This window comes from Cinclus cinclus, chromosome 1 (genome assembly GCF_963662255.1).
Source record: "Cinclus cinclus chromosome 1, bCinCin1.1, whole genome shotgun sequence".
NCBI classification, from domain to species: domain Eukaryota; kingdom Metazoa; phylum Chordata; class Aves; order Passeriformes; family Cinclidae; genus Cinclus; species Cinclus cinclus.
In genome coordinates, this window is record NC_085046.1 from 31,613,653 (window position 1) to 31,639,309 (window position 25,657).

Sequence of the window (25,657 nt, forward strand, 5' to 3'; positions counted from 1 at the left end):
GGCAGCACGTCACAGGGACACAATCAGCCTGTCCTGCTGGTTGCAGTCAGGAATCTGTATCAGGAGAAGGGAGCTGTCTTTTGGCAAGCATGTCCCAAGCTGCCAAGCTTGCCTCCCAAGCTGGCTCTGTGCCTCATCTCTCTCCTCTCTTAAATATTCCATAACCCACCACAACATTCAATAATTGCCTATGCCTCAGCAGTGCACACACTTTCTAAAGCCCTCTCCAGTTTTTGGGAAGGAGAGCAGCAGGGGCAGTTTGAGAGCTAGAACAAGCCCCTCCTCCTCCCAAGTCCTGGCAGGAGAGGGGAGGGATGTGGTGTCAGACCTGGTACTGCCAGACTTCTCTTTGCTACTTACAGTCCTAGACAGCAAAAGGTAGTTTTCCAAGGCCCACATGTTGCTCTGCACACCCCTCCACCAACGCTCCTGGGCTGCCAAAAAGTACCTGATCTGCCATGCTGGCTCCCTTGCTCAGGCCACCATTGGCCAGAGCAGCATCCTGTTTTTTCTGACAAGACAGGCTATGCCTCTCCAGCTAGAAAAGAGGCACCACTATAACAGATCAAAGACACAGACCTCTGTCCCAGCTAGAAGTCAGGAACGGCACACATCTCAGATTTTGGGTGCCGTGTGCTCCAAGACTTCTTTCTCAAAAAGACTACAGCAATCTTCAGTGTTTTCATTTTCCAAGTTAATTTTGGATGCAGACCTGAATTGAGCATGCCACAACTATAGTATCAGCCTAGAGGAAAAAACCTCTACCACAACTACTTAGATTTGTACAACAGGAGGCAGCTCAGTTTCCCAGCTGGGCAGAACCACAAGTTTTATTCAAAAGTACTGTCCTCCAAGCAATGCATACCACACTTGCTTGGAACTGCTTATCAAAATTATCTCCAGATTGTGTTACAGCACCCTCACCACACACTGCCAGTACACACTCCAGCAGTCATGGCAATGCCATACAGATATCCAGCAGGGAAGTAGCCAACTATGCATGTTCTGTCAGCCAACACTACTGTGAGGTTAGCGTGTACATTGCAAAAAGTAGAAGAGGTGCAGTTAGAACTAGGGACCTGTATGACCATACATTGCATGTGGCACCATAGAAATCTTAATGCAATGGTGATTGAGCCAAAAGTCATGGCAAAGAGCACCATTTACCCTAAAGAGCTAAATTCCAAACTACAAAGCTTGTTACCAGCTGCTGACTTTTTACAACCCTAAACAGCTTTTGATAGTCAGTTCTTGTTACTGCCTGTCCTTCACAGGATGCCCAGCGCTGCCTTTATCAGCTATCAGCACTTGCACATTGCTCCCTCCCCACTGCTGTCCCCCACAGCCAGTTCCAAGCAGCAAAGCTAGGTCATGTCTGGGAAAACCATTTCACAGAAACAGCAATGCTGTCACTATGAAAAACCCACACATATGCAGGTCCCATAGTGAGCCTTCATTCCAATTCCTCATAGTTCTTTCCCTAAAAATACCTTGATCTAGCCACTTCTCCTAGGGGTTTCTAAACAGTTGCAAGGTCACCTCCTAAACTCAGACAATCTGAGCTAACAGTTTTTGTACATAACATGGACTCATCTGCTTAGAAAACCTGTGTCCATGTGAAGCCATTCACAAATACAAATCAATGCTCCTCCACTTGCCCTACCTGTTCCAAGAAATCAAACTGCCATTGTTCAACCTGTATTGCTTCACTTCCCCTACAACCTGCTGCATGTCAATCTGCCTGCTTCAAACTCAAGAGGTTCTCACGGTTACTGTCACATGGTTTCTTATGAAAAAGAAAAAAATATCTTAGACACTTCATCACAGTCTTTGCTTATCCCAGCATTTCCTTGGGATTGACCTTAAAACTTTGCAAGTAGAGTTGGGGGAGAAACTGTTTTCATCTTCAGAAGGGAATCAAGTCCAGGAACCCACATCACAGATAACAGCTCAAAAAAATATATCATACTTCTTTCCATGGTATTTTTAGCACTTCCTTCTTATGTTTTTCAAAGGAGAAGCTGGCACATGTAATATTAATCTGTAATGTTGCACCATAAGTTCTCCTAGAACTAAAAATACAGCCTCTCTTAATTGCTGTGCAACAGAAACAAAAGCAACAGAAGAAACCGAAGAATTTGTTAGAACAATTCAGTTTTTGAGAAAAGTTAAATAGTGAATTCAAGGAAAACATTTCCTTCAGCTCCAGCATACACAGGAGATGCCACTGACACAAGTTTCCCATCACATTTGTTTATAATACACTTACAAGTAACCTAATGCTTTGAAAGATTAAATACATGTGTTGCATTCAAGTTACACACAGATGATAATTACTTAATTATATGTACAAATATTATTTCATTTGTAATTTTGAATTAATGCATACCATAAGCACACTCTTATGCATCTCAACTACTGGTTTTAGTCTGCCACAAGGTGGCAGAAATTTCAAAGTTAAAACAGAAAGATCGTTGTAGGCTATTCCATGAGTTTGATTTTGTTAGACCTGCTATGACTACAAAGACAAGTATATTTATGTCACCAGGTTAAAACTTGAGAACCACACAGGTCATTTTTTTGTGGTAGAGAAGCAAAATTACGCCTTTAATATAGTACATAATGCAGACTTTTAAAGGAAAATTACGCGCAACGATTAAATAGATAATACTTTTAAATTTTAATACCTAGATTAAAAATTCTCAATTACTTAAGACAAACAAGCATAATATAGGCAGCCTAAATCTCAACAACACCTAATAAATTTTTATTATAAAGATTACATATTTTGTGTGTTTGGAAGCAGCATTAAATTTTCTAATAAAAAAGCCCTGCAGTCAGGTTAGCAGCTACAGTCTTTTTTCTGTTATTTTTGCTTTGATTGCTTATTAAGAAACAGACACAAAACAATGAACGCTGCAAGGGTATCACTAAAACATGGCTAAAAACAAATCTTTAAACAGTAACTCCCATCCTCTCTCACTAGCAAATTAACTTTCTGCTCTCCCCAATAAAATCAATTTCTTCAATTTCTCCATTTTCTGCAATTATTAATTTGCTTTTTACAAAGTGAAAAAGATGATACAAATTATTAATTAAGGTGAATTACATCAGACTTTCTTAAAAGTCAAGGCTTAAGATATTGTTAAAGTGGTGACATGATCAGAAGCAAAGTCACAACAACATGAGCTCCAAAATGCAAGTTAGGTGACAGATACTTACTGTCTGGCCTGGTCCTTATTGCCATATGTTACATTTACAACTGCAGTCTCCGTGTCAGTGTTCACTAGAAAGGAAAATGCAAGAGAAGGAGGGTAAGTTCAGCGTGCACTCACTTTCCACTACAAATTTAAAAGCAAATTGAGAGTAGAGACAGTACCTTGCTCACAGTTCTCCACTGTTCCATACTGAGCTAACAAACTATCCAGCACCTATAAGAGGTAAGAGAAAGGACAGATTTAAACTTCAAACAAGATTAACAAAACAAAACAAAATACCTAAAAACACCAGAATTTTTAAAATTATTGTAGGAGAATACACATCATTTAAGACAGCCATTCCAACCAAGAAATTATTATTCCAGGAAGAACAAGCATACATTGCTTGTTTTCTCTCTCATATCAGAAAATCTACATCTAAAATTTCGTTAGTGTGAAAATACAATGTAAAGTATAACTTCAGGAAGTCACACTGCACTGTACGTTCCAAACTTTGAAAATGAACCTCCAAGTCATCTGTTCTCAGAGTGGGCTAAAGCGGAGGCAGAAAGAATTAGAGAACAGCAACTCCAAAATAAAACTTTCTCCACATAGTCCCAGAACATATGTCTAACTTTGTCCCTGTTTGGAATGTTGGGGTTTTTCCTCCCAATACACTTAGATTATACATAGAAGTGTTATTCTCTTCCTTAGTGAGGAATTGCCTGTGTAGAGCAGGTAACAAGAATAACCAGCACACGAAGAGCTGTTGCATAATTATTTTGACAGATTTCTCAAAGATCACCATTCCAGAGGAACCACTCACAACAGCATCTTCACCATTATTTGAAAGTCACAATTAATTTTTCTTTCAGTAGAAAGCTAAGAAGAAACAGGTAAATGTATGTGACAAGGGAGAAAAACCTAAATTAAGCAGTTTTACTGTGCATAGTATGTTTAATTCTAGTCAAATGGAAGATGAAGGGGGAAGTACACAAACTTCTGGGGAAAAATTAAGGTGTCAGAGTACTCCAGTAAAAGTATTAACACACCCACAGTTGTACCACATTTAAAATTCACATGGTCTAGAGATTCTTTTCCTCCTGGTGAGAAATAATGTTGCAGAAAATGGTGACTCTGGCAGTAACTAGCACAGACACAAGCACATCATTGTGTTGCATTGCATCCCAACGTTCTTTCTCAGAAATTTAACTGATGCAGGAAAAGTTCACAATTTACACCAAGTGAAAAAGTAAGCTTGCAATCCCTTCTGCAACCAAAGTGATATTTTTTTAGCTAGTCTCTTAAGGGGAAATGTAAGAAAGAAAGGGAGGAAACCCCTTTAGGGAAGGAAGGAAACAAGGAAGCAAAGATAGAAAGAAGGCTGTAGGCATAAAAAAAGCATTTGTGCTGCTTCCCGTTGCAGTACACTTCCCTTTGCTATAACCAGCAATCGAGCATGCACAAAACCCCAGTCCCTAAAAATGTAAAATTCAGTCTACATCTTCAGGAGATTAAAATTCCTAAATTATAATCTATCAATCTATCACATACCTTTACTACAATGTAATAGATGTTTCTAAGATAAACTGCAGTATATATGCCCAAACCTGAAGACAAATTATATAAGTGCAATTTCCACTCTTTACCATCTACTACAGTTTGAACTGCACATAGAAGTTTCAAAGGTAACATTTCAAACCAGGTATTTAAAAGGCAATGGAGTGCTCGCCAAGTTTGAGCAATACATTACTGCTTTTAGCTGAAGAATTTCTCCATCCTTGTAGAGACTCTAGTAAGTTTTCTTGGTAACTGTTTTGTTTTCATAGACAAGCTGTTAATTGTCCTCTCATTCTACAAGTAGAGATTAGCCTAGTCTGGAGAGTTTGCCTTTTCAATCCCTTAAAAAAAATTTTTCTGTCACACCTCGGATCTGACAATTGGAATCTAGGTGAACATTTGCTCTGAAATTTGCTAAATATTACTGAAGCAGAGATGCTCCAGGGGATTAAAATAAATTAAAAGTCTGTGGAAGATCCTTTTAAGACAATTAAAACACTGGCACAGATGAGTGGGAGAGTTGTGAGGTCTTGCAGGTCTGCAGCTGTACCTCACACAAGCCAAGAGAGCCGCAGCATGAGATTAGAGGAAAATCTTCTTCCACAGACTGCTTAAGGGATCCACTGAAACCAGTGGGTGAACAGAATCTCAGGTGGGGTCAGGGGTTTAAAACTAGAAAAGCAAAGCTTTTCCTGGCTTAGAGATCCTTTCTGAGATGTTTAGTTGAAATAGGATACCAAAGATTTCATTAGCCTGATAAAGCAATTCCTTTGTCCCTACAGTATGCCAATACCTGTGCTGCTCTACACCACAGACTGTGCCACAATACAAGCAAATGTGTTCAGCTGTTTTTACATTTGAACCATGCAGATCACTAGCTCATGGCCACTCTGTCCCAAAGCTGCATCATTTCAAAACAGAATTTCATTTTCATCCTTATTCATACAGGAAAAGTGCAGTGCTAGAATGCCAGAGGTACCACAACAGTTTGCCTGGTAATAATTAATCGATATTTTGAAAGGTATTTCCATATTAAATTTATATTCTGGGCTTAGCATACCTTTACATTGAGGATCCACATATTAAAGCCACCATCTTCACTAAGAAAATAAAGGCTTCAAAGCTGAACCCACACAACTTTCAAAAGACACATTTTCTCTAAAATGTACTTCAGTATATTTGTGATCAGCCATCAGAAACTTCTCAACACACTATCCCTTGCATCTGCTCCCAGTAGCCCAAGAACCCAAAGGCTGCTTTTGCTGTAATTGCTGAGGAGCAGCCCAGAATGGCATATTTGGCATCACACCCCTCTGGAGCAGGAGGTCCACACTTATGCTGCTCCTTAATCCTCTTCCGGTCAGAGACAGTGTCCATCTGGGCTTTAATCCAAGTGATTTGGGTTCCCCATGTTCTTAAAAGATTCTTCTTTGAGAAGATTCCTCAAAGGATTGAAGCTTGCTTTAATCAAAATGAGAAACAGTCCTCCTTGGTCAAAGACACTTGTTCTCTACAGCACTGTCTTCAGGAGAAACTTGAATTTTCATCACAATCAGCCTCATGCAGCAGGATTTTAAGTGTGATCAGCACTGCAGAGGTAGCCTTTAAACTAGACTGTGCTCAAAATGCACTAGTACAAAAGTTTCAGCAGCAGTTGGGATATATGTGTACGCGAGGAGCAAGCTTCGAGGGTGAGAACACTTAACTGAACCAGCTGATCCAATTGGGAAAAGTCATTGCAGTTATATTCAAAGCCAGATCCCCTATTGCAACTCACTTCCAAAACACAGAACTCAGTTCCTGCATGGGCTTCTTGCTTCACATGTATTTACTGAAACAGTCAGTTTGTATTAACATCTTTCATTTCTTCATATGTCTCTCGCTATCTTTTCCCTTGCCCCAAATTTGTCTCTCTAGCCCAAAGCCTATAGCTCTACTGCAAAACAAACACGTTTTGTTTGAGCTGCTCTTCCGTAACACTCTTCATGTACAGCCTTGTTGGGCAATCAGAACAAAATTCAAAGCCAAGTTGGTGGTGCAGCAGCAATTCTGATGAGCAGCTGAAAAGTTTATTTGTACAAATATTTAATCTGAGCTAGGAAAAAAAAAGGTCTTTCCTTTTCTTGAGCTCTCCTTCTAGCAGTTGTCTAAATTGGGTCTCCTGCTCTTGTTATAGCACAGATGTCTCTCTCACAAAAAGCTGCAGTCTTATACTGTGGACTTTCATTCATCAGGCTCTAAAAGCCAATTCTGACTTCATTATAAACAGCATTACCCTACACCAAGCCCCACAAATCGAGGCTGCTTTACATGGAATAAAGAAAGAAGGAAACATTACTCTTCAGTGAAGCTGAGAGCTCGATGCACACATTAAAATACCGCAGTTCTCATACAGATTTCACAGGTTTAGAAGCAGCACTTTTGAACAAATCAGAGCACTTGTTTTCTGCACTTTCAGAGAAGACTATTTTGTACACATCATCTTATAGTGCTGTAGGACTTTTGCTGTACACTGTAAGGAAATCAGTCTCAAGATATCTGGTCTGTAAGCACAGTTATCCACTCTGTTTCTCTCTCACACATGCACTTAGTGACAGGAACGTCACAGTGGGGCAGTAGAACCTGAAGTTATTTTCTCCTCTCCTGTACGCCAAATCCATTAGACCACCACCACCCTCTTGTTTCCATGACTCCTGTGTCATGTTGACAAGGAATTAAAATTCAACAACACAGCTGAAATCATAAATACCATAAATACTTCTAGGTCATATTAATATTAGGGTCATTCAGTAGAAAAAGCGCACAGAAATTTTTGGCTGCAAAGACTGAGTGCACAATGTGATTTAACAAACAATTCTGATTTAACAGAGGAGAGGTGGGGGTGAAGGAAAAGAAAAGAGCCAGGTAAGGAAAGGAGAACGTGGGTGGGTAAAGAACAGTGATGATATCACAGATACTGATGAGCCTGGCTGAACCACAAATGCCATCTACATATGTCAAGTACTTTCTTGATATACTTAAATCCACCAAAAAACCCTCAAAACTAAACCAAAAAAACAAAAACAAACAAAAACCTAAAAAACACACCACCACCATAATGCCATTTTCCATTAATTATATTAACTGAGCCTAAACTAGTCTGATGTGGCCCCCACCAGGCCCTGGTGTACTAGAATTTGCAGTGCAGCAGGAGCAGACCTGGTATTTTATGACTTGGAGGTGTGACATTACCTTGGCAGAGGTGCTGTTCCTCTCACAGCCACACTAGCTGCCAAAAACTGACTATGGCAAAAAGGCCCTTCAAAGCACCTTCAGTCTGGCATTATTTTTGGCTGGTGAAAAGAAACAACACCCCCAACGAGGGTCTCAGCTAGCATGTCTTTCCAAGGAAAATTGAAGTGAGGAAGCCCCTAATAAATTCCTGAGGGTTATTTTTGAAAGGGGTAATAATTGAATAACACTGCCTTGCCTGAATGGAGACTGTGGTGGACAGGTGAACTCAGCTCCAGGTCACCCAGTGCATCTCTCTGCATCACTGCCACCCCTCCATAGACCAAACATAGCAACTTTGCCCATTTTCACCAAAAAGGTCAGAGCATGCTGGTTCTTTGTAAAGACAAAGCAGCATGGACATGGAATACCCAATTCAGCACATGGTCTGCCAGGACACAGTTATTTTTCCAAAACCTCATGAAGGCATTTAAATATGCAAAGCCAGTCTGCAATGGCTCAATGCACTGCAGCGTGTGGTGATGGTGTTTTTCATCTTGTAGGCCCTCCAAAACCCAGTTTTCTGTCTCATGAAGCCATGACCATAGTCTGGAAGAATCAGAAAAATAAGCCTGGAAGCTGCTGAAGTCATTGTTTGCACACACCAGAAAGGCAGCGCCTGAAAACAATAACTCTGGCTTATTTACCACATCCCATACAAACCCTGGAGTGAATTCTTCTCCTGGGAACTTACAGTTATATCCAAATGTTCAAAACTAATAATAAGTTTACCCTATAATACAATTCTGTTTAGGTGGCATTACCAGGGTTTTAAGAATGTAATGCTGAACCACAGAGAACAAAGACAAAATTGTCAAAGGAACTACTAATTGAGTGACCAATTTGGACACCAAGGGCTCGATTTTCCATAGTGCTCAGCACGTCTGCATGTTCAAAGGGCAACTTCAAAGCCACTTTTGGTAGCAAGGAGAACACTGCACTTCTGCAAGAGAGACCTCAGGCTCATCACAAGACAAGTTGAAGACACTGTTAGCAACCAACAGCAACTTCTGCTTAGGGAGGTTAGCACAGCACCAGGGACCAGAACATGCAGGATTCAGTTTGCCATGGCAGCATTCAATTCCCCTAACCAAAAGGGTTTTCCTTCCTCAAAGTCCTCGACTTGCTACAAAATTAAGAAAGTGTGTGGTGAATAACTGGGTCACAGCTCTTACAGACTAGTCATCTCCACTGCACAGGCTGGATATGGTGACAGCAGAGCCACCCTCTGGCCCCAGCCAACATCCCTCCCTACGGTGCTAAAGAGCAGACACTAGGTCCCTATTTACCTTGCTGCCACTATGGGTCTTCGGAAATGCTTACTTAAAAAAAAAGGTAGGTAAGAGATGTGGATAATTTCAATTTTGGTGTTTCAAATTAAGCAAAGGATAGAAAATGACTGAAAATACGTCCCAGGCAGAGCATCACATGCAACTATGAATACAAATATTATAACTCCACATACCACATGTGTTTAAGTATTTCCAGGTAACAGTGCTGGACCATTTAATTTTATATATATATATATGCACACACAATGCTGTGTATATTTTAAAGAGGTAACAAAGAGGACTAAACGCTTTAAAACCATACTAACATTAAATAACATTTAAAAGAACATGCCTTGAATCTGGTAAGTCAGAAATTGCTAGAAGTGTAATTACTATGATTTACCAATAGAAGGCTGGGTTCTGAAATAAAAAAAAAAGGAAGGAATCCAACAAGTGTGAGCAACATGATAAATTAAAGATAACATCAGTATCAAAACTCCCTCTCTTTCAATTTTTTAAAAAAAAAAAATCACTCATACAACAGAAAAATTCACTGAGAGAATATTCTAATGAAGGTCTGAAAATAGGAGAAATTTCATAAGAAATTTTTGGGCTACAAAATTAGCCCAGGTACTGAACACAGCACGAAAAGATTTCACATGTGCTTTCATGTTCTTCCCACATTACACCCTAAGCTGGAAATAGTCTCTCTAATGTCTTATAAGGAAGAAAGATTAGTGTACATTATGCTAAGGATGTATGAGATGGAGAAAGAGAAAAAAAAAACATAGTATCGAGGCTGACAAATGGCATTAAATGGACTGCAAGGCTAAAAAAGCACTTGAGAAATGTCTAAGGGAAAAGCAAAAAACCCCACTTCTTAGATACATGGGTGGCCTCCTTCACAAAGAGATTAAAGGGAGCAGGATAATTCAGTTTGGAAAGGAGAGAGAGGGAATATGATACAGGTATTATGAAATAACGAATCATGTAGAGATGGCCAAATTGGCAGCTTCTATTCACCCTTCATCTAAATTAAATGAAAACTAGTTTGAAAACACAGAGAATAAGTATTTATGCAACATTATCTGAATGCAATTAAGCACCTCAGTATCTGCTACAATACATCATTAATCTCCCCTCTCTTCTCGCTAAAGGTATAACTTCAAGAGCAGATTCAAAAGACACTGGAGTTTGTGAACCAGGTTAACACTAATGCTAATGCTCCTGATTCAGTACCCATCCTTAATTCCAGAAAATTAAAAAGCACTGTCACACTGATTGGTCCTTAAAGGCAAGAGCTGCTGTTTTATGGAGCTAATCCCCATTCCCAGTGGCTTCCTTGTGGGCACTGTTGGGGCCCCCTCCTCCTCAGGCAGACGGGCTACCAGGACATTTCTGCGGCTCGGCATGAGGGAAGGATCACATGCCGGGCTGGCAGATGGGTGTTGTGAAACGTAGTAGGATGCAGCAGCAGCACTAGCTCGTGTTCATCTGCCTCCTCCCCAACCAAGGCAGCCAGCTTAAGTGGAAACACTCTTCGCTACTTCCACGATGTCATTTGTAGTTTGCCAAAGGGAAAGAAAAAAAGAAGTTATAAAAGCATTACTATCCAGTGAACACTCATTACCCAACTCTGATTAAATGACAGGCTACACAAAAGCAAGGGAACCAGCACATTTTATAAGAATGTTTGGAAAAGACACTGGGATAAAGGATGATTTTTCTACTTTACTCACAGCACTGTACCAACATACAGTTGATGTTTTATTGGCAGTTTTGACACTTTCCTGTGGAGGCATCAAGCACTGGTCTCCATCAGGAAGGCTGTGGCTCAGCCTGACAGTGCAAGCTGCCATGTCCTGCTCTGGGCCATGAGAACTAGAACAGAAATATTTATGTTTTTCTTTTCCCCTTCAACCTTTCAGTCCTCTCCATTTTGCTACCTCTATGTCATTACAGAAAATGTGTTCATTTTAATTGCAAGCTTTATCAGTGAAGATTGTATTTCTCCTGTACACTTTACTCTCTTTTGTCTGTGTGTGCAAAAATAGCAATTTTAAAAGCTATTTTCTGTAGCTATTTAAAAGTCTTGATGCCACTTCATTACTGCTCTACAAGGCTGGTGCTAGCCTGATATTTTTAGTTTCAGCACAATAATAGTTTGTGCATTCAAAAAAATTCCTTCTGTAAAGCTGGAATCCTGCAATTATAACAAATATCTGTCAGGGTTTAAAAAAAAATCAATTTTCAAATCGTCTTTTGGAACATATCAGCAATTACAAATTCCAAGAAATCTCCCCACAAGGGCACAGACATAATTTCAAGAAGGGGCCACATGTATGAAATGTGTTCCCTCTGGTACAGATATGACTGTGCCTTGTAGAAACAGAGCCAAGTCAGAGCTTGATACCAGGGAAATCTTTCCTGGAAAGGTTGTTCCATATTTTAACATTAAGAAATTCTTCTAAGAGCTGCTTGTAACTATCCAAAAATGATAGAGGAAATCACAGAGGAAAATCCTGTAAAATGGATTTAGTTCACAGATTAGTGCAGATAAAAAAGTATATTATAACTCTGAGATCACATCTGAGACATTCCCGCTATTGTGTGCAAGATGCAAAATGACAAGCTTTCAGGAAAAAGATAAGTCCTTAACAACCACTTCATGAATATCTCAAATCTCTTTATAACCAGGAAAAACTATAAAAAGATCTAAGCATTTTTTCTAGGGTAATAAGAATCCCCTTCTCCCTTTTCTAAATGGTCATCCATAGGATGCATGCCATGCCTTTGTCTTCCCAGCAGGTCAACAAAGGGACAGCACCACTGTGGACCAGACATCTCAGGTTTGGCCTCTAAACAATGAGGCTCTGAAATACAAGAGACTGCTGAAGGGAGGGAGCTGTATTTTGTGTTTACAGAGGCACATGGGGCTGCATTGCTGGATATCGCCATCCAAAACTTTCCCTCAATCCATCAATATATATCATATACTTCACCTCCCTAGATATGCTGCCATGACAAAACTCTTGTCCCTGAGTGCAGACCATCAGAAGCTGTGCCATAACCCATGGGGCAACCCAGTTACCCAAGTAGTTGTAACAGCTATACCTGAAAGTGCATGAGTCAGTCCCCACAGCTGGAGAACAGTTTTTCATTTATTTTTTTTTAAACACACATCTCATTTGCATGGCTATTTCCAGGGAGACGGGAAGAAAGAGGACAACCTTACCTAGTCCCTACCGTGAGGACTGGGCACTGAAAAAAGTAAGTGGAAAGAAGTTGTAGCAAGATTCAAGAACTGAAGCCTGGGATCAAACAAAAGCAAAGATGATATATGCTTTATAGCAAGGAGGAGTGATCCTGGTAGAACAAGTACACCACCTTCAAGTGCTTGAGTTACCTGAGTTGCAGAACTGAATTGAAATAAAATCCACAGTAAAGGTCTCCGCAGTGCTAACACAGAGATGAAAGCTTTACAAACAACAACAATTACATGCTGTCAAAGCCTTCAGACTTCAAAAACACAAACCTTGGAGCAAAGGGCAAACATAGGACTTTTGAGTGCTGAAAATTTCTCTAGTGAAACAATCTAGTAGCTACCTAATTACTCAGACATAAAAATTAAGTTGTACATATTTTGAACATCCAAAGTTACTAAAACCCTCTTGAAAGAAATATTATAACGAAATCCTGTTAAACACAAATTTACCAAGATCTATGAGATTTTCAAGTCTACCTTAAAGAATCCCAGTCAAGGCCAACTCATGTACTAATCTGACAGATAAGGTTTAAGAGGGTATTTACAAATAGCCACAAACTTTTGAAGATTTCAAGAGATGCACTGTGCTAATACCATTTGACCCATGTATACCAAAACAAAACAATTCAGAGTGTGAATGCTGAGTACTAGTTGACAGCTTATGGACTATGAACTTATGAACTTTTAAGAGTCAGTTTTGAAGGAGCAGTCAAATGAAGAGTAAGATCACTGGAACAATTCAAGGAGAAGGGCCACAATTAAATAAGTTAATTACACCTAGGGTATAAGAGTGATCTTTGCTTCCATCTACTTGCAGTCAGGGCCTTCTACAAAAGGGTGAGTTTTCCATTTGCAGCATTGCAGGAGGTACTCAGTCTCCAGCAAAATCTCAAACTCTGAAGTTTATTGTTCTACCACATTATTAACAATATTAGAATGTTTTCCCTAATTTTAAAGGGAAAACAAAAGAAATGCAAGCACAAAGGAGGCAAGTTTACACTGTCATACTCACTCTCCAGTAATTATTACTCTATAATTGTACAAATCTGTAAAAAAAAAAAAAACTACTCTCATTCCTTACAAGAATCAGGATTCATAGAGGAAAGAGGGAATATTAAATAATGTGGATGATATATGCTTTTGGGGTGTTTGCTGCTTTTGTTCAGCAGAGCTATCCTTTGTAAAAGTCATCCACGTGCAAGAGTCTGAGCAATTTGGTTACGCCAGGTGCTAGACTGATACACTTGGTTTTAAGAAAAACCCATCAACACAGACCTGTTAATTTCCAGAAGCCTGTCCATTTTGATACAACTTCTTTCTCATGTCCTGAACAGGCACTGCAAATATTTGAATAAGTGGCTCAAGTTGTGTTTAATTGTTGGTCCATAAGTAGCCACACAAGCCATCCGCTGCTGAAAGTACTAAAATTCTCTACAAGGTTTCCCTGAACATGAATAAAAACAATCTGTAGCAGTAAAATTTAAGAGTAAAGGTGAAGTATACTGCAGAGCATGGAGAAGTTGTATGCCGTTTACCACTTTCATATTTAATGTACAATAAACTATATTCCCTTGTCAAAACAACTCCTCCTTCAAAAAACTTAAAATTTAAATTTTTTGACATTTAAGAAGCCAGCACTGTTTAAAATAAGGCTAGTAGGAGTGTAATTCCCAGTATACGCCTCTATGAATGCACACTTCATTCTGATTTTTCACTGATTCATAGCTAAATACTCAGCTCAACAGAAGGGGAATTAGATTTTTAGGAGCAGAGGGAAAGAGTAAGTTCAGTGCTTTGCTATTGATACGGAAAGAAAGAGGAGGCGGTGTAAGAGGAACTAAAATCTTGGTTATTCGCCTGTTGAATATTTAGGGAGCCACATATCTTGAAATCGTTGCTTACGGCACCTGGATAAGAATAAACATTCTATTCAGAGCTAAGGATATCAAGAAGATGCAGAGAGCAGTAGTAGAAGACTGCTATAACAAGGGAAAACTTTGTTTTGAAGCATTAGCAACACTCACCTCTAGCATGGGATCAGCAGCTGTGCATGACAAGCAGCACCAAACCAGGATAGCTCAGAGAGCCTGCAAGTGTGGCCAAGGGCTGCCCAGACTTCAAAATAAAGAACAGGCTGCTGAAGGAAGTGTAACCTAGCTGGGAGGCTGGGCAGCATGGATGGACACAAGGACCAGTGGCCAGCCATTGCCAGGTCTTCTGGGGATGGAGGTGAAGAGAGAGGCAGGAGTGGTAAGGAGAGATTTCTGAGGGAACTTGATCTGTGCCTTGTAGGAAGGGACATTGGAGCCTCCAGCTGTTGTGGAAGGAGCAAATTCTCTAGAGGTGCTTGCAAAACGAGGAGCATAATGAAAGCCATCCAAAAATATCTCAACAACAGCATTTAGGGACAAGCTGCATCACAGCCAGGTCAGAGAAGGGAGCAAATAGGAAGATTGGGATCCCAGGTCTGTGGCTACACACAAGGAGCTTCTCAGTGCAAGGGAACATAGAATGAACACAGATGAGAAAAATGGAGAAATGCAGTAGCAAAAGCCTTAGAAGTCACCTAATACACACTCCCTTATAACCACACACCACACTCCCTGATGCTTGGTTTCAGGGAGATGGAAATAGCTCAGCATACTTAAACAGTCATATACCAGAAGCATTGAAGCCAGAAAATACAAGACAACATTGGCAACATGATTTTTGTCACCCAGATACTTGAAAGCCAGGGAGTAGGGGAGAAACAGAAGATTCAAGACCCTCTAATAAACACAACAGAGATGTGTTCAGCACAGAGGTATTCCAAGCTGGTCTTCAGACACGAGTCAACTGAAAAAAGGTGGCCTGGTAGCACATATTCTACAGTAAAGACGGGTTCTTAAATTATGAATAAAGACCACAAGACAGAGCACAGCATCCCAGAGATGAGAAAAATTTAAATGCCAAGAAAATAAATGTAAAAACCCAAACCACCCTCTTCCCCTGTGAAGCTAGAAGCAAACTTCCCAATAAGCAATGAGAATGTGTGAGAAACTCTAAATAAAACATGGACACTGAATATGGAGAACAGGCTTCTGCAACCAGCACAGCTCCTGGAAGCACTACAAATGGCACCTTTCTGCTGACTTACTGCTCCAAACTGCAAGGCAGGAGAAGCTGAGGACATCACAGGGGCTTTTTACTTTAAAAAGAGATAATGCTCCATGCACTGGGAACCTTTTACCAACATTTAAGGTCTCTTACTTTAAATGAATCAGAGTTTCAGACTAACAGGCTGCCATATTGTCCCCTCCAGGACATCACAACATCCCTGGAAGCAGGGCTGACAACATTAGAGGAGCTGCTGCCAGGCACAGAGGCAAGCTTAGAAACCTGAACACCCTTGGCTAGAATTTAAAGTCTAAACACTGTAGCTCTACCACCCCAAAAATGCATGCAAGCATTTGGCCATTCTGCCACATAGCAACAGTAAAATCACTTTTCCCTCTACTTACTTGAGAGCATGGTTAACTTTCAAATCAGCGCAAATAGTAAGCTCAGTTATGGCACAAAAATTTTAAGGGGTGGGGTAACATGGCCGAGTGTGCTGCAGCAGCCTGTGGAAAGCAATACCCCATGAGGTCTGGCAGCAGATCGACAGCAGTCACTTCAGTTACTTTTCAGATTATATAGCTTTGTGAAATTATTTTGGTAATATTCAGCCTTCTAAAAACCTCTCTATGGAAAGTGGTCTTTTCCAGTCCCTTATTGTTGAGCTCTCACCCACCAGTGCACAATGTGCTACTGTAGTCGTGCTGGCTACCATGCCAGCAGCACAGTAGTGGTACATGCTGCTGAACCAATGAGACCAGGCCAGAACACAAGGAATATCTCCCTTTCCAGCCTCCTCTTTAATTTTAGTGCACACACAGCTCTGCTGCCAGGGCAGGCCATGCCAGGCAGATATTTGATTTGTAAACAGACACTCCAACATGCTCATCTTAGCTGCAGGCTCCAACTTATCTGCTGTTATTCCCAACTAGCATGCAGGAAAATTCCTGCATGTAACCTTATCGTCAATAGTGAGCTTTCACAAGAAAAAGGCAGGTAGTTAATACATTTTGATGACTGTATTAATTTTTTCTTGATGAAGCAGGGGAAAACCCAGCCCAGATTTTCCCCTTGTCACCCTCCAGCCCGGTTTTGGGGTGTTCAGAAACAAAAGCACAATTAAGGCAGACACACTTTGCCTCTGCACACTACAACATGTGCAGGGTGTGCCCTCTTTGTGATTAATAAAGGCTCTCATGCCTTCCAATATGATAAAGAAATCACCTCAGGGTTAACGCTCTGAAAATATGAATGGATAGCGACAAGGAACCATGCAAGCTTTATTCCTCGCATTGTCTCCCACCAGGACAATGCAGGGCACCCCTTAACATCTCTCAGCAATGGCTATCACAGAACAGCTCCTAAAGCACACACCAGGCATTATCACAGACAGATTTAACCCCTTGGACCCTCCTTTTACTGGCAGTGATTTCAATATATAGTCATAGACACCCAATTTCAGTCAACTGGAGTCTAAGGTTAAATTTATAAATAGGTTCAATTAAGGTTCATTTCTTCATGCTCAGAGACAGATGAGGAAATATTGCCTGGTATTTTTCCCTTGACCCTTTCAGAAGAATTCTCACAAAAATGGACATTCACAAACCCTGATCAGCAACCTATTTCTAGATGAGAAAAAGACCAGACCTTCTGGACTGATGGACCAACTGCTCCACTCTTAATTGTTCCCTTGAAGTCATCTCCATGCAACTTATAGAGCGCCTTTTTTTTTAATTTTCTTTTTTTTCTTCGGTGAGTCTTGACTAAAACTAGGGGACAGAATTTCCCCTCAGTACATTTATAAGAACAGGGCATAGTATGTAAAGGGACCTAACACAAGATAACCAGGCCACACGCTTTCCAGGGGGAATCAGAAGTCACTTACTCCTCTCGTCCTCCACCTCACCCCTACCTACTTTGGGTTTTTTAAGTAGAAAAGTTACCTCTAAGTCATTTTACTCCCAATATCTAGCTAACAAAGAAATTCTAATATGACACTAATAGAGAACCTAACCATCTGAACAACAATACCTGTACGAGATTATGTTCCTTACTATTTCGACTGCATTAAAACTCCTGCTAAAATCTTCAGTGCTTGGGGTATTTTTTTATCTTCGGACAAGAAATGAGGAAATAACTCAAGATCTCTGTCCAAATTCTGGGAAAAGGAAACCTGATTTATCTGCACTCTTGACTACATGTTACATAAATACTTGGTCTATTTTTTTTTAAGCAAACAAATAACCATTACCCACTTCCTCTCATCTGTTTCTTGTTATGGTACAGGTAACACCTTCAGCTGGCTTTTCATCACAGAAGAAATGCTAAAAGTAAACGTTAACAAGAAAAACATGAAGCTAGTGAAGATACTTGTCATATTAATTGTGTTAGTACATTCTCCTAAGTAGGACATATGGAATATTGTTCTGCTATAAACCCTTTAGAAAAACATTCAAACTAGTTTTGGCAGTTGGCAGATGTAAGTCTAAGCACATCCATTTTTGGGATAATGTAAATTTGTTCACAGAAATGGTGCAGCCCCCCATTTCTCTCCACACTCTGGCATAGGTCTTCACTGCCACTGCTACAGATGTGGATGGCAGCTGCTTGTGCTTGCATGCATGCAGCTGACTACATACTTTTTCTAGAACTTAAAATAGCATCCTTCTACTGTGTACAAATGCATATCCACACACACAACATACTATACATATTCATTCATACCCCTCCTACTTTCAGGATAGCAGGACTCAGCATGGAAGAGCAAGCTGACTCAAGAAGCTGCTTCAGGCATAAAAATACAGGTTGTGGGATGTGTTCACAGCACACACATTCAAAGAACTCTGCGCAGCGTTAGCATAGGATGAATATTGGTCACTTCACTCACAAGTGGTTCATTTAAAAAGTGGCATCTCAATACTCCATATGTCCTACCAGACTTTGTTTATTTGGTTTAGCATCTTGTCATAGCATTGTGTTCATTATTATAAATACAGTTCAAGTTGACCTCCTAAAGGTATTCATAGCTAAATATTCCTGAGGCAAAACAGGAAAAACATGACTAGAACTCATAGCAGCAGAGAGCAGGTCTACCAGGGACAGTTTTACAACAGCAAAAATTACTAATTCAGGAAAAGATGTGCAGCAGCCTTACAGTACACAGTAGGCTTCACACAGATCTTTTTATAACACAGAAACCTGTATTATGAGACTTGAATACCAAACTTTGGACACGTACACACCCTGTACTTTTGTCCCCCCTGAATATTGAGGCACCTGTGGTGTTTTCCCCACACACACTATTTGAAAGATGGCAATGCCAGCATGGACACACACAAAGTTGCATACACAGAGCATTGGCTTGGAGTTCAAATGCTTTCGCTGGCCTTCAGTATCTGCTGAATCCAGTCAACCCAACCACCAGTGTTCATGTCACAGTAGGACTGCAGCTAAGGACCAAATCTAGGTCAGTAGCCCCATGACTACTGAAGCTACCTGGTGTCAGAACTAAGACTAGTTTGATGCATTGGACTAAAGTTGGTTTTGACTTTTGGTGGGACTCCTAAGTTCTGTAAAGAGCTACATAAACACCATCACTAGAGCTACTCAAGGTCAAAACACCAGGTCATTTCACCCAGTATAAGGCAAAATCATCTACACCTCAGTGATTTCAGGCCAAGCTTTGAACCTGCACAGTCAGACTATGGATGACTTTTAGGCACTCACCACTACAAATACCCTTCCCTTGTCACAATGGATTTTGTACTTATTGAGTCTTCTACCATTTCACAACCAGTACTGAAACATTTTATGCACTTGAATACCTTCACCTTCATGAAAGACAGTGGAAAGACTTAAGGGGCTTAAGTCTTTTTTGTTCAGGTTTTACTTCTCCTGCTAGAGATACCCTCAAAGTTGTCCACATACATCTTACAATGGCACACAAAGAACAAACCTAGGACTCCAGAGAGACACTTGGATAAAGAGGCTAACAAGACAGAAGTAGCAGAGAGGAGGATGTTCATCTCAAATGAGGTCGCTGTGTGAAGGGAAATATCTACAGCCATTCCACTCAGCAGTGGGAAAATATCATCTGTTAAAAAACTCTTGTCTCTACAAATATAATTTGTTATATCAGTAACTGGTGTAGAGTAAGCCTATATTCATCAAATCCTTGAATAAATTTCACTTTTAAATCATCCTAGATACTCCAGAAAATGAATGCTTTGATTCTGCATTTCATCATTCTCTATTGCTTTAGAAACAGAACCAAGGTGTTTGCAAGGTCCCTTGTTTTGTTCGCAGTTTGAGCCAACTATGAAGTGCAAGTTATTCAGCATTAAAAGACAGAAATGGGGTCATAAAGCAAAACATCATTTGTTAATATAAATCTGTACATGAGTGCATAGGCACAAAACATTATCCTCCATCTTTTATACAGTTCAGATACTGGGGGAGCAAAAAAGTACAGCTGTGTAAACGCATCCACCCTTTAAATACAAAATAGGTAAGGAAAAAAAAAGCTGTATTACAAGGGTTCCCCCCCCCCTTTAGTTTTTCCAAATATACTTTCTATTGTGTTCTTAAATGGAAATTAAAAGCATTGTAGAAGTATCAAATAGCTGTGCAGTGATTTGAAGAAAAAGGGAGAACAAAGCTCTAGAGTTAGTGGATGCTAAGGTTACATGGAGCTGACTGCAACTGTAAATAGAAAAAATAGCAGAGGTTTGGTTTAGGGGTTTGGAGACTGACATTTTTTACATATGATTTTTGCCTTGAAAAGAAGGCCTCTAAATACAGCAATGGGAGCCAGCCATGAAAAGCAGTTAGAGTAGTGCAGAGCAAGTGACAAGTGAAAACATGAGAACAACTTACCACTCATGGCAGTGCTATAGAAGCAACAGGCAACAACCTGAGTTTATAACTAAGGTGCATCATAATATAATAGCACAAACTACAAAACCTCTACATTCTTAGCCATAATTATAAAATAAATAAAGGTGTTCATAAACTTCCTTTAAAAAGCTTGAGGAAAAAACTTGCAATTCCAGCTTCAAAGCTCTGAAAAGCTTTAACTGCAATATGTAAGTACACATCACCAGTACATGACCCCCAGGAAGGGCTGTGAGCATACCAGGCAGGAAACTATCTGTATGCCTGTCCTTCATTTGTTTCACCACGAAGAAAGAGCAGCCATCGGTCACTCTAAACCTTTCAATTAAACACTCATTTTCTAGCCATTAGAAAGAAGGCAAACGGTTCAAGTTCTGGAGTTACCAACTGCAATCTTAACTAGAACCATAATTACAAAATTCCAACTGGTAAATTATGTATGGAGAAGTTGAAATATTCTGGGTTTTTGTGTAAAATACAATCACCTCTTTGCACTGGCCAATAATAATAAAAACTGAATAAATGCTCCACTGTATATACCTCTAAACTACTCCATGCAAGTATAAGTTGTGCTGTCATAGTGGTTACAAACCACCAATCGGCTCTAAAAAAGCACAGTTTTCTAATTTGGATGTTAAAACTAAAATTCCATGATCCAGAACAAGCCAGCCACCAGAAGAGCTCAGCCCCCCTGCCCTTCCCAGCAGAGATAACAAATATTCTAAATCCTCAGAAGTGTATCTAATCCTACTTATTTGGCTTCAGAAAATCATACTCTCACAACAAGTATATTGGGCTTTATTTTTTCCCCCAATGTCAGATGCCAAGTAAAGAAAGCAGCAGGGTTCTCTACCAGGCGTCACCAAGAATTGTATCTATGCAAACTTTAAATATGCAGGCAACTCTACGAACAGCACTCACGTACAGCTCCAAATCTAATAATGAACACGCAGTTGTAAATCTGGTATGAGCCAGACCATGTGAGGATACAGCCATCTGTGTAAGGACTGCAGCACACATTACTGCTGCAGCATGTAATGTTCCTCCCTCATTAAAAACACCAGCACAAAACCATATATGTGAAGCACATGCCTGTTTACAACAATAACTTCCCAAGAAAAACTCAAAAGACAGCAAAGCTGGTGACAAGACAGTGCAGTTCAGGCTCACACAGCTGTGTGAAGTGTCATGAAAATGAGCTTGTGCCCAGCAGTGCTTGTCCCTGACAAGGAGGCTGTGCTCCCAGCACACACAGGAGCAGAACCACAGCCCAGGGATTCCCAGGCAGGAACACCCAGGAGTGGCTGCAGCAGGCAGAGCTGCCCTTTGCCCCACACCTCTGAGTGGAGTGAGCACACCAGCAGCAAGAACAGAGAGGCTGCCTTGTCACCAAGAGGGAGGAGAGAGAAAGCCTAAGGTGGGAGCCAGATGTGCACCTGCAGCTCCACCAGCCACAGCCCATGTTCTCCTGCACTGCAGCTCCAGCCAAGCCAGGGGGACCCAATGCCAAGAGCCATTGCAGATGGTGACAATGGGGTGAGAGGCTGGAGAGGGTTGCTGGCCACAAATCTCACCAAGTGAGTCCAGGCACTGCTTACAAAGCTGTGCATCCACCTCACCAAGGGTGTCAACCTGCTGGGGGCCAACAGAGGAAGCCCTTTCATGCTTGGATTTTTTTTATTTTTTTTTTAAGATGTGTTTCTTCTCCTTTTAGATTGTTGCTTATGAGCTATGAAAGACTGCAGTGAATTATATATTTTCATGCATCATGAGTCATGTTCCTCCCCTTTTCTTTGTCCCAACCATATGCCATTTCTGTGGCTCGATTCAAAAATGCATGGACATGCATTTCTCTCATACAACAGGGTTTTCAGAATTATTCATGATTTAGAAATGCACAGCTTAATTTGTACTGCTTTACAGCCTGGTCTCTTTCTTTTAATGCCATGTAACTTCTTCTTTATAGTGGCTCAAGCTGGGAAAGAAACTAAGCGCAGCTTGCAAACTCCTCAGTTCTGCTTCTAAAGCAATAGAGAATGATGAAGTACAGAGACTAAACATTCATTTTCTCAAGGATCTCAGATTATTTTAAAGTGAAAGTCACTCAAGAGTTTCATGGATGTAAGTGCCAAGGAATTTCATGTGATACCAAGCATTGGTCTAAGGCAGGATACAGTGCAAGCCATAAGAGCTATTCTGTTTGAAAGGGCAATCATTTTGGCATAAGCCAAATTACATTTGCAGAGCCAAGACTCCCTGCAAATGCTGCTTCCCAGCAAAGAACCTCTGAATTGTCCTTCTACCTGGCTACTGCCATCAGGATTTTCCACACAGCACTGATCGCTCTGTGTGCCACCACTTGGAAATAAAACACACAAACTGCTTTGAAGGCATCTGCAGTACAGGAGCAAGAGCCCTCCAAAGCCCACAAAACATGACCTCCAAGGAAGAGCTGAAAGACCTGCAATCATACCAGCTACAAGAGAAAGGCCCGAGAGAAGTCTCAAGCCTGTGGATGTACGTGAGGGAGTGGAGAGAGAGGGGGCACAGGGAATTTCACCACCTAGAGCAGCACTGCTCTAGGTGAGTCTGCTGAGTTGTAAGTCGGCTACAGCTACACCAAGAGAGCAGGAGGCTGATTAACAAGGTCATATGAGGAGCCCATAAGATAAGACTACTATTCTCTCACCAGCACCAATCTAGCAAAATCAGTGCTTGCTCCCACCTCTTGCACTTCCACAGCCTGTCCCTGGCCCATGGATGCTCCTTGCTCATCCAGCCCTGCTCCCCACACGCCACATCTCTGCTGCTGCAGAGGTGTCAGGGCTGCCAGACCAGCATGGGTCTGGCTGGGGGCTGAACAGTCCTTGCTCACACAGCAACCACCCCCAGGGCTCTCCCCTGCTCAGAGCCTGCTTTGGCTGTGCCATCCTCACACCACATGGCACAGGCACGCTGGGAGGACAGCCTGGGCCAAAGCCATCCATTTCTTTTGGGCAGCAGATATAAAGATACACAGACTATTGTGTGCTCTTACGGTAAAGGTAAAGCAGCGGGCAAAGGAAGCAGGGAAGGAAGGAAGCTACATTAAGCTTTCGGTTAGTTAAAATAAATCTCTCTTCCCCTCCCCTTCCCCCTGGCCTCACATACCCAGCTCTAAACATCCCCCTTCCCACTCCCAGCAGTTTTCCCTCAGGATCAGGCTCCAAATGCAGGCTTTGTGCTTCAGCCAGGCTGTGCTCTAAGGAATTCCTCCTGAATGACCAGTGGGAAACACCACATGGTGTCACAGCACACAGGTCCAAAGCACAAGTTTTGTGGAACACATCTGAGGGAAATACAGCAACTTTCACACGGTGCACCCAGAGTCACGCCGGTAAAACAGCATGAGATGCTTTCAGGGGCTTAACTAGTTCAGCTTTTTGGAAGAAAGGTATGACAAAAACACAGCCAAAAATAGACCAGCTTTGGCCAATATAACTGAATATTCTTATAACAAGATCTCAACCACATCTGAAGTAGTTTCAATAATGGTGACAACAACCAGGACAAAAGACAGCAATACGACTTCACAAGTGAAACAAGTGTTTAAAATACTTAATAAAGCACAAATACCATAAAGGGCACAGGTGCCTTAAAGAGGACAAAGCCCACCTCTGCTCTCTTTCAGCAAGATTATAAAAATTACTGAGAGCATTACAAATACGTTGCCTAACTTTGCTCATACACAGAAGAAACAAAATTGAAAGCTCTATGTATTAGATAAGGACACACAAAAAAAACCCCACCCCAGAACACCTCTGAGTGAAAACGTGCCTATACAAATGATTGCTGAAATAGGGGAGCCACTCTCCAGACAGCTAGGAAGCCTGCGAGTTTGTAGCAATGCCAACTGCCTATTTTTAGCATTGTGTGTCAAGGGCACATGCCTAGAAAGCGCTTTCACTGCTTCAGCAGTTTACAGGAAAAACAAGGTAGACAAGCACATGCTTATTTACAGGCAGATGAGCCCAAATCTCGTGTGTGAATAACCACATGGGACTGCTTCAGTCTTGCAGGGTGACTCACCGGGGCAGCAGCAGGGCTCCTGACACAGCCCCGGAGCTCAGCACTAGCGGAAGGAAATGGCTGCATAGCATCAAAAATCCTGAAGCAGCACAAGAGGGGCTGGGCACTAAACTGAAAGCTAATGGACTACATCATTTTTTTTTTTTCCCAAGTGAAAAGTTAAGTATTTCAGAGGGGCAAGAACAATAAAGGGTCTGCAAAAAAAAGTAGTGAACTCTTATCAAAGACCTTACATTCCCCACTGGTTTTCTATTTTAAGTTCTACATATGACTAATTTCCAAACTTTTCAGTACCTCTAGCATCAGCTTTTAAAAAACAAAAAACCCAGAAAAACATTTCATCACTAGATGAAAGCCTGTGCAGCCATCTAAAGGAAGCAAGAAGCCTTAATCCTGACCACCATTTCTGCTGTTAGTCTTCCATATTTGTATTACAAGTATTTGTAATACTTCCAAAACTCAAACCCCATGCATAACACCATAGTCATGCTTTACTTGGTAGCTCTCATTTGTTAATAGAAAAAAATATCAAACCACAAAGGTTTTGCCAATACATGTAACACTTGACCCTCTGCTTTCAGTTAATACCTATATACTCATCACTGCCTCTAGCCACTGTCACAGACAAGTCACCTGCATTTTCCACTATCAAATGTCCTTTATTTGAAATATCATCTGAGTAGTTTCAAGCAAATTCTTTGCTGCAAGGCACCAGCAGACTTGCTGACCATCTTTACACTTAGCTAATAAGCTTGGCAATGAGGAAGACAACAAGGACTAAAAGATTCACAGTTCCAGAAAACTGAATATAAACTCCTCCATTCTCCATTCTAGTAGCATGGGGTCTCCACAAGACCTGTGCTAGGGCCATCTACAAGCAATTAAACAAATCTTCAGTCAGCAGCAAGGTCAGATCTCCAAACATTCACCAGCTGCATCAGAAAACTAGCACAGCCATGTGTAAACAGAGCAACTATGAAGCACTGCATTGCCTGAAAACATGGCCACAAACAAAATAAAATAAAATTTTCATAGCA

General features: G+C 40.9%; 1 protein-coding gene across 3 annotated transcripts in view; it reads right to left on the reverse strand.

Annotated features, from left to right (window-relative positions):
• IGF2BP3 (insulin like growth factor 2 mRNA binding protein 3) overlaps positions 1-25,657 on the reverse strand; it is a 110,838-nt gene that overhangs the window by 37,775 nt on the left and 47,406 nt on the right. For all 3 annotated transcript variants that reach the window (XM_062495638.1, XM_062495630.1, XM_062495620.1), the window contains exons 4-5: positions 3,380-3,431; positions 3,223-3,286 (exon numbers count right to left, since the gene is read on the reverse strand). In XM_062495638.1, the coding sequence (XP_062351622.1) occupies positions 3,223-3,286; positions 3,380-3,431 (116 nt within the window). The remainder of the gene's footprint in view (positions 1-3,222; positions 3,287-3,379; positions 3,432-25,657) is intronic.